This window comes from Mandrillus leucophaeus, unplaced genomic scaffold, assembly GCF_000951045.1.
Source record: "Mandrillus leucophaeus isolate KB7577 unplaced genomic scaffold, Mleu.le_1.0 Scaffold400, whole genome shotgun sequence".
NCBI classification, from domain to species: domain Eukaryota; kingdom Metazoa; phylum Chordata; class Mammalia; order Primates; family Cercopithecidae; genus Mandrillus; species Mandrillus leucophaeus.
In genome coordinates, this window is record NW_012104255.1 from 398552 (window position 1) to 408933 (window position 10382).

Genomic DNA, 10382 nt, shown 5'->3' on the forward strand with positions numbered 1-10382 from the left:
GTTTAATTTCCGTGTATTTCTATATCTTCCAAAGTTCCTTTTGTTATTGATTTCTAGTGTTATTCCATTGTGGTCAGAGAAGATGTTTGATGGTATTTGAATTGTTTTAAATTTTCAGTCTTGCTTTGTGACCTGATATATGGTCTATCTTTGAGAATGAATCATGTGCTGAAGAAAAGAATGCATATTCTGCAGCCATTGGATGAAATGTTCTGTAAATATCTATTAGGTTTCTGAACTATAGTGCAAATGAAGTCCAATGTTTCCTTGCTGATTTTCTGTCTGGAAGATGTCCAGTGCTGAATGTGTGGTCTTGAGGACTCTAGTGATTGTCATGTTGGAGTCCATCTCTCCCTTTAGCTCTAATAATATTTACTTTATATATCTTTGTTCTCCAGTGTTGGGTACATATATTTTCACAATTGTTATATCCTCTTGCTAAATCGACCCCTTTATCATTATATTGTTACCTTCTTTGTCTCTTCTTGTAGATTTTGTCTCTGTATGGCTCCTCCTCATCTTTTTTGTTTGTTTGTTTCCATTGGCATGGAATACCATCTTCCATCCCTTTATTTGTAGTCTATGTGTGTCTTTATAGATGAAATGTTTTTCTTATAGGCAATAGATCAGTGAGTCTTATTTTTTTAATCCATTCAGCCACTCTATGTCTTTTGATTGGAGAGGTAAGCCCATTTACATTTGATGTTATTATTGACAAGTAAGAATTTATTCTTGCCATTTTGTTATTGGTTTTCCTGTTTTGTTTTGTTTTGTTTTGTTTTGTTTTGTTTTGTGGTCTGCTCGTCCTTCTTTTTTCCCTTCCTGTCTTCCTTTTAGCAAGATTATTTTCTTTGGTAATATGATTTAGTTTCCTACTTTTTTATTTTCTGTGTATTCTTTGTATGTTTTTTGTTTTGAGGTTACCATGAAGCCTGCCAATACTATCTTATTAACCATTATTTTAAGCTGATAACAACTTAACACTGTTTGCACTAACAAACAAGCAAAAAGAAAACTAATAAAAACTCTATGCCTTAACTTCATCCTCTTGCTTTTTATTTCTTTGTTGTTTCTATTTGTAATTTCTTGTACTGTGTCTTGAAAAGTTGTTTACTTAGTAATTTTGATTAGGTTATCATTTAATCTTTCTACTTAGCATGAGAGTGGTTTATATGCCACTGTTACATTGTTATAATATTTTGTGTTTTTCTGTGTACTTACTATTACCAGTGAGTTTTGTACCTTCAGGTGATTATTTATTGCTCAGTAATGTCCTTTTCTTTCTGATTCAAGTACTCCCTTTAGCATGTCTTGTAGGACCGGTCTGGCAACGATGAAATCCCTCAGCTCTTTTTTGTCTGGGAAATTCTTTATTTCTCTTTCACGTTTGAGGGATATTTTCTCCAGATATACTATTCTAGGTTAACAGTAGTTTATTCCTTCAGTGTTTTAAATATGTAATGACACTCTCTCAGCCTTAAAGATTTCCACTGAAAAGTCTGCTGACAGAAATATTGGAGATGTATTGTCTGTTATTTGTTTCTCTTCTCTTGCTGCTTTTAGGATCCTTTCTTTATCCTTGATCTTTGGGAGTTTGATTATTAAATTCCTCAAAGTAGTCTTTTTTGGGTAAAATCTGCTTGGTGTTCTGTCACCTTCTTGTATCTGGATATTGATATCTTTCTCTTGGTTTGGAAAGTTCTCTGTTATTATCCCTCTGAATAAACTTTCTACCCCTATCTCTTTCTCTATTTCCTCATTAGGGCCACTAACTCTTAGATTTGCCCGTCTGTGGCTATTTTCTAGATTGTGTAGGCATGCTTCATTGCTTCTTATTTTTTTTTCTTTTGTCTCTTCTGACTGTTTATTTTCAAATAGCCTATCTTGTAATTCACTAATTGTTTTTTCTGCTTGAACAATTCTGCTTTTAAAAAACTCAGGTACAGGCCGGGTGCAGTGGCTCACACCTTTAATCCCAGCACTTTGGGATGCTGAGACAGGTGGATCACTTGAGGTCAGGACTTTAAGACCAGCCTGGACAACATAGTGAAACCTTGTCTCTACTAAAAATACAAAAGTTAGCTGGGCATGGTGGCACATGCCTGTAATCCCAGCTACTTGGGAGGCTGAGGTGGGAGAATCGCTTGAACCCAGGAGGCAGAGGTTGCAGTGAGCCAACATCGTGCCACTGCACTCCAGCCTGGGTGACAGAGGGAGACTCTGTCTCAAAAAAAAAAAAAAAGACTCTGGTGCATTTTTCAGTATGTCAATTGCATTTTCCAGAATTTCTGCTTGATTATTTTAAATTATTGCCATCTCATTGCAATCTCTTTGTTACTTTCATCTGATAGAATTCTGAATGCCTTCTCTGTGTTATCTCAAATTTCTTGGAGTTTCCTCAACACAGCTATTTTGAATTCTCTGTCTGAAAGGTCACATATCTCTATTTCTTCAGAATTGGTCCCTGGTGACTTATTTAGTTTATTTGGTAATGTCATGTATTTTCCTGGATTGTCTTGATACTTTTAGATGTTCTTCTGTGTCTGGGCATTGAAGAGTTAAGTATTTATTACAGTCTTCACAGTCTGGGCTTGCTTGTACCTGTCCTTCTTGGGAAGGCTTTCCAGATATTCGAATGTATGTATATGTTGTGATCTAAGCTGTATCTGCTTTAGGGGCACCCCAAGCCTCGTAATGCTGTGGTTCTTGCAGACTCATAGAAGTATTGTCTTGATGGTCTTGGACAATATCTGGGAGAATTATTTCCATTACCAGGCAGACTAATTCACTTTCCTTACTTTCTCCCAAAGTCTCTCTCTCTCTCTCTCTCTTTCTCTCTCTCTCTCTCTCTCTCTCTCTGTTGTGAGCCACGTGAAGCTGGGGGTGGATTGACACAAGCACTCCTGTGGCCACCACCTATGACTGCGTTGGGTCAGACTTGAAGCCAGCGCAGTACTGGGTCTCACCCAGGCCTGCTGTAACATGTCCCGGCTTCTGCCTATGTTCACTCAAGACCCTGAGGCTGTACAATCAGAAAGTGTCAAAAACAACCGGGCCTGTGTCCTTCACTTTGGGATAGTGAGTTCCCTCAGGCCCTGGGTGGATCCAGAGGTGCCATCCAGGAGCCAGAGACTAGAGTCAATCACCTTAGAATTCTACCTGGTTTTCTATTGTCCTGCTGGTAAACTGGCAGTCAAACCACAAAATACACTTCTTCTCACTCACTCTTCCTTCCCCTTTTCAAAGGCAGAAGAGCCTCACCTCATGGCCACTGCCACCACAACTCACAAGGAATACTGACAGATAACCACCGATGTTCCCTTAAGGACCCAAGTTTCTTCAGTCAGCTTGTGCTATATGCTGCCTATCCTTAGCCTCACCTTTCAGGGCAGTAGGCTCTTCTCTGGCCTAGGGGAGGACCGGAAGTTGGATTCTAGGCCATCCAAGAGCCAATGCCTAGAATCTAGGACCTTAAGAGCCTGCTTGGTGCTCTACACCCTTGTGGCCAAACTGGTACTTAAGCTTCAAGACAATGTCCCATTTACTTTATCCTCTGCTTTTGTAAAACATAAGCACTCTCTCCTAATAGCCACTGCAGCTTGGAATGTGCATCACCTAAAGCCAGCAAGTCTCAGAGTCTCACCCAAGGCCCTCAATGTAGTACCTGGGCATTATTGTTGGCTATTCAGGGCCCAAGGGCTCTTCATTTAGCAGGTGAAGAATGCAGCCAGAACTGGGTCCTTCCCTTCAAGGCAGCAGGTTTCCTTCTAGCCCAGAGTGTGTCTAGAAATGTGTTTTGGGAGTTAGGGCCTGGAAAAGGAGCCTCACGACTCTTACTGGTGCTCTATCCTGCTGCGGCTGAGCTGGTATACAAGATGCAAGACAAAGTCTTTTCCACTCTTCCCTCTCCTGTCTTCAAGCAGAATGAAGGGGTCTCTTTTGGAGCCACAAGCTGTGGAGCCTGGGGTTAGAGGAGGGGTGATGCTAGCACTCACTTAACTGCCCCAGCTGGTGTCTCAGTAGGTTGTGTGCCCCCTAAGTCCACTGTCTCTGGGCCCAGTTCAGCACTAGGCCCCTACTAGCAGTTGCAGTCCTTGTGTCTAGGCTGTCTTTCAAGTTTATTTGGAGCCCTAAAGCACTTTAGTCCATGGTGGCAAGGCTTGCAGGAGCTCAAGTGCCAACTGCTGACATGCTGACATGGGTAATTCATGTGTAGCTAGGACTGTTTTGAATGCTTCCTCCATATGCAGGCATCAGCCGAGTTTGGTTCAGGTTTTTTTTTGTTGTTTATTTTGTTTGTTTGTTTTTTAGTGCTCTAAGAGGGCAACACTGAGGTCAATGCCTCACAATAGCTGCGCTCTCCCTCCCCTAACACAAAGAAATGCTCTTGCACACCGTGCCTCCTCTGCTGGGGGCAGACTTGGAGGGTGGAATAGGGGTGGTGTCAGCAATTCAAGACTGTTCTTTCAGTGCCTCTTTCATTGATATGAACTTAAAACCAGGTACAGAGCTTTTGGTTCTTTTGAAGGTGCTTATTTGTGTGTAGATGGTTGTTAAATTGGTGTCCTTCCTAGGGGTACGATTGGTGGAGCTTTTTATTCCACCATCTTGCTTCACCCCTCTTCCAGCCACTGAGTTTGGAGGCAAGCTAGTCACGGTTGCCTTTAGTGAGGGAAGTGTCTATGCGGGGTGGGCACAGTAGCTAGTCTGTGGTGGTCCCCGGGAGTGATCTTCATTTGAGCCCATTGAGGGTGCCCACTTTCTCAGCCTGTGATGCTCCAGGGAAAAAAGAGGCTAGAGAGAAGTTTGGGAGTGTACTGGGGACAAGAGCTAGTCTTAGTGCATGGAAAAGACAAAACAATTCTATATTTCAAGGAAGACCCAGTGGAGTAGATGTTAAAGGGGGTTGGAGAGAGTGGACCTGAGAAGTACTGGAGGGGCTGGGCACTTGGAGTGCATGGGGTCCAAGGCAGGACCACCTTTCCTTAGGCTGAGGGAGGAGGTGTATGGGGATGTGGACCCTGTAGAAGGGTGGGGTGGGCAGTCAAAGTGTCCCTGGCTCTGTGCTCTTAATTCTCTCCTTGAGTCAGGTAGGTAGGATGGAATGACTGCTGAGGTGACTGGGAGAGGTTGGTGAGCAAGGTCCTGCCCGTGGGTTATGTGATAGGAAGTGGGGGCCCCGGTGGGCATGGGATCAGGGAAAGGTAGGCATGAATTTCCTGGGAGCTCTCACCAGCCCAGGTGTGGGAGGTGTGCAGAAGCCACTGGGTTCCGCTCTTGGATTGGGCAGTTGTAGTGTGGGTGACACAGGCCTTTTTGAACTGTACCAGAGTGCCAGGATTAGTGGAGACAGAGAATGCAATTGCACATGTGAATTAATTCAAAGGCTGGAATGGAGGGGAAGAACAGGATGTCCTCCCATCTCCTCTTTCCCCCCTGAGAGGGAAGAGGCAATGTCCAGCCTTGTGGTCAGAGAGTGCCTGAAGGGCAGAGAGGAGCAAAAGCCTGTGACCCTGGGCAGAGCCTCCTTCAGCTTCAGGGGAACACAGACCCTCAGCCAGCGCAGACATCCCTGAGCTGAGCTGAGACTCGTCCTGAGGGACCCTCCTAGCCTCCCTCCCCTTCCCTCAGCTGTCCCAGCCCGGAGGCTCAGCAGAGGGAGGAATGGAGTGGGGGAGGGGAGTCAGCAGCCAATCACATCCAGGACAGCCCAAGGCATCTGTACCTGGTGTAACCAATCCCCTCTGAATAAACAACTCACTCTGCTTAGGCTCCCTCCTCCTCTCCCTGCTCTGCCCAGCAACAGCAGAAAGGTTTTAGGAGGAGAGGGAGGCCCTGCAACTCCCAGCCCCTGGCAGCAAAGAGCTGGGCCCCAGGCTCACTCTATACAGGGAGGTTAAAACAATACTTGAAGTTCCTGCAGCCCAGGCAAAATATCCCTAGGGACCCTTAAGGCTGTGCAAGCCCAACTCTCTCACAGACAGGAATTCACATATTGCAGAGATCCTGATCCTTGGAGTGCTGGGCTACAAGCCTGTCTCATTCCCTCCACAGTTCTGGGGCAGGCCCCGGGATGAAGGTCTGAATGGCAGAGACGTGGTTCTGGTGAAGGAGATGGATAGTGAGCAAACAGTCACACACATGCCTGTTTAGAAACAGTGAGAAGTCCTGGAGTCCTGGGAAACAAAGCACAGTTATGAAGGAAAATAAGAGGGGACCTGATTTAGATTGGCTTTCACAGTCCTTCTTGGTTTTACTTTTTTTTTTTTTTTTTGTCCAGATTTACGATGGCTATTTCATTCACTACTTTGCCCCCAGAGGCCTTCCACCTATGGAGAAGAATGTGGTTTTTGTTATTGATGTAAGCGGCTCCATGTTTGGTACCAAGATGGAACAGGTAACAAGGATCCTGGAAGCCTTTCTTAGTCCTAGTATCAGAAGACCCAGAAAGCAGAGAGTGTGGTAACAATGGGACCCTGGGAGGAGAGATTCCACCATCCCATGACCCTTGAGTCTTACAGGCTTGGGCCTACCCTACGGCCCTGGTATCTTACCTAACAGGAGCCTGTGGACCTGGAGCCACAGAGTCCTAAGAACATTGACACATTGGTCAATGTGAAACCATTGAGACCCTCAACCACAAAAGCCCAGGGTCATATAGGACCCTCAAGCTAGAGCACCCTAGGATCCCAGAATCCAGAAGCAAGAAAACCTTAGGTCACAGAGACTCTGAGTCTTCCTGAGGCCACAAGGTTTTGGGTCTTTGCTATTTTTTTTTTTTTTTTTACTTTAAAGGCCTGATAGTATAGAGTATTGGCATTATAGAGTTAGAAACTATAGAGTCAGGAGCAATATCAATTTTAATCTTGTTGCACTTCTACCACTGTGCCCATGGGTCAGAGTTCTGAGGCCGTAGACCAAGCACACTTTGACTTTAGCCCTTGAATCCATAAAGTTCTGCAAGCAGCATTTCATACCATAATACCCTGGAGCTTTTTGTTCTGGTATCTTGCAATTATATAACTTTTGCTCCTTAATCTTTCAATCACATAGCCCTTGGGACCTAAGGCTGAGTTTGTTTTACCAGAGTCGAGCAACCTGGGGAAAAATGGGTAGTACCCCAAGCCAGCTCCCCAGCCCCAGTGTAGCAGGAGGGATCTCCCCAAATCCAGCCCTTTCTTGCCTTTTTGTCTCAATCAAGAGGGGTAAAATCTCAGAAACACTTGTAAAATTTCTATATCAGGGACATCAATTCACTAAAAGACTGAGACCTCCTCATAAGAGTATAGAATGCTTCCTCTCACTCCACACATTATCACCACATCAACTGGGCTCCTCGACAATAATGGAAAGTTACAGCTGATAGAACTACAAGCCCAAACCCTATTTAAGAAAATGTTACTAGGGAAAACCAAAGACAACAGAAGCAACAAAAATACGGACACTAGAAGTAATTTTGGCCAGGCACGGTGGCTCCCGCTTGTAATCCTAGCACTTTGGGAAGCTGAGGTAGGCAGATCACTTGAGCCCAGGAGTTTGAGACCAGCCTGGGCAACATGGCAAAACCCTGTCTCTACTAAAAATACAAAAATTAACAAGGTGTGGTGGTGCACACCTGTAGTCCCAGCTACTCAGGAGGCTGCCTTTGGAAAATGGCTTGAGCCCAGCGAGTGGAGCTTGCAGTGAGCCAAGATCGCACCACTGCTCTCAGGCTGGGGCAACAGAGCAAGACCCTGTCAAAACAAAGAAAAAAAAAAGTAGTAATTTTAGCCTCTGACACCTAAAACTGCTCCAAACAGGAAACATTACCTAACTCATAGCCAGATAAACTTAAAACCCCACACTAAATGCCATTTAGTTTATTTCCTTTTACCTGATATATCATGTCTGGCTTTCAACCTAAAATGAGAAGGCATGCTAAAAGGAAAAAAAACACTGTCTGAAGAGAGTAAACAAACATCACAGCCAGACTTCAATATGTTAGAGATGTTGAAATTATCAAACAATTTTATTTTTTATTGAAATATTTTTTTCCAACTTTTATTTTAGGTTCAGTGAATACACGTGCAGGTTTGTTACATGGGTAAATTCAGTATTGCAGGTGTTTGGTGTACAGATTATTTTGTCACCCAGGTAATAAGCACAGTATGTAATATATCATTTTTCAATCTTCACCCTTCTCCGACCTTCCACCCTCAAGGAGGCCCCAGTGTCTGTTGTCCCCTTCTTTGTGTACATGTGTGTTCAATGTTTAGCTCCCACTGATAAGTGAGAACATGTAACATTGGTTTTCTGCTCCTGCATTACCTCACTTAGGATGATTGCCTCCAGTTCCCATCCCTGTTCCCACAAAGGACAGGATTTCATTCTTTTTTATGGCTGCATAGTATTTCATGGTGTATATGTACCACATTTTCTTTATCAAGTCCACTATTGATGGGCATTTAGGTTGATTCCATGTCTCTGCTATTGTGAATTGTGCTGCAGAACGACTTATATTCCTTTGGATCTATACCCAGTAATGGGATTGCTGGGTCAAATGGTATTTCTGTTTTTAGATCTTTGAGGAATCGCCACACTATCTTCCACAATGGTTGAACTAATTTACCCTCCCACTGACAGTATATAAGCACTCCCTTTTCTTCACAACCTTGCCAGCATCTGTTGTTGTTGTTTTTTAACTATTTAATAGCCATTCTGACTGGTGTGAGGTGGTATCTCATTGTGGTTTTGATTTCCATTTCTCTAATGATCAGTGATGTTAAGCATTTTTTTCGTATGATTGTTGTCCACATGTATGTCTTCTTTTCAGAAGTATCTGTTCATATCCTTTGCCAATTATTTAATGGGTCAAACCAAGAATTTTTAAACCCATGATTAATATGCTGTGGAAACTAATGATAGAGTACACCACAAATAAGGAGAACACATGGTAATGTAAGCAGAGACATGAAAACCCTAGGAAAATAAAAAGGAAATACTGGATATCAGAAATACTGTAACAGGAATGAAGAATCCCTTTGATTCACTCATCAGTAGACTGGACGTGGTTGGGCAAAGAATCAATGAGCTTGAAGATACATTCATAGAAATTCCTGAAGCTAAAAAACAAAAATAAAAAAGAATTTTAAGAAACACCCTAGAATATTCAAGAATTGTGGAACAATTTTAAAAGTGTTACATATGCATCATGGAAATAATAGAAGGAGAATAAAGAGAGAAAGGAACAGAAGAAATACTTGAAGTAATAATAGATACAAATTTTCCAAAATGAATTATGCACACCAACCTCAGGTCCAAGAAGCTTAGGAGAACACAAAGCAGGATAAATACTAAACAATCTACACCTAGGCATATCATATTCAGACAGCAGAAAAATCTTTTAAAAAGCCAGAGTAAAAAGTACCTTACCTATAGAAGAGCAAAGATGGGAACTATATCAGACTTTTCTTCAGAAACCATGGGAGCAAGAAGAAAGTAGAGTGAAATACTACAAGTGTTGAAGGGAAAAACCCACCAGCCTAGAATTCTGTATACATCAAAATGATTATTCCAAAGTAAAGAAAAATAAAGACTTTCTCAAACAAACAAAAATTTTGGGAATTGTCACCAACAAACTTGCTTTGCAAGAAATGTTAAAAGAAGTTCTACATAGAGGAAGAAAATGATATATCTCAGATACTTGAATCTACATAAAGAAAGGAAAAGTGTTAGAGAAGGAATAAAGGAAGGTAAAATAAAATACTTTAGTTTTCTTATTAGCTGACCTAACAGATAATATTTTTCAAAATAATAATAAACAATAATGTATTTAGTGAATGTAGCTTATGAATAAGTGAAATTGTTAATGAGAGTAATATTGTATAGGATGGGAGGGAATAATTGGGAATACTCTGTTACAAGGTACTTGCACTATGCATAAAGCTGTATAGTGTTATTTGAAAGTGGATTTGGATTGGTTGTAAATGCATACTGTAAACTCTAGGGGAACTGCTAAAATGTTTGAAGTCTAATGCATATGCTAAGAGAGAAGATAAAACAGGATCATGTAAAATGTCCAATTAAAACTAGAGAAGCCAGAAAATAACTGGAAGACATAAGAATAAAGAATTTTAAAAGAAGAGAAAACATTTACAACTATGGCAAATATTAAACCAACTATGTCAGTAACGACTGTAATCATAAATGGTTTAAATAGACCAATTAAAAGACAGAGACTCTCAGTGTGGATAATAAAATAAGACCCAATTGTAGGTTGTTTATAAGAAAACCACTTTAAATATAAAGACACAGAGACAGATCAACGAGACAGAAAGTTAACAAGGATATCCAGGAATTGAACTCATCTCTGCAGCAAGCAGACCTAATAGACATCTATAGAA

General features: G+C 41.9%; 1 protein-coding gene across 1 annotated transcript in view; it reads left to right on the forward strand.

Moving 5' to 3' along the window:
* ITIH6 (inter-alpha-trypsin inhibitor heavy chain family, member 6) overlaps positions 1-10382 on the forward strand; it is a 43366-nt gene that overhangs the window by 17584 nt on the left and 15400 nt on the right. The window contains exon 6 of the mRNA XM_011991988.1: positions 6281-6397. Within this exon, the coding sequence (XP_011847378.1) occupies positions 6281-6397 (117 nt within the window). The remainder of the gene's footprint in view (positions 1-6280; positions 6398-10382) is intronic.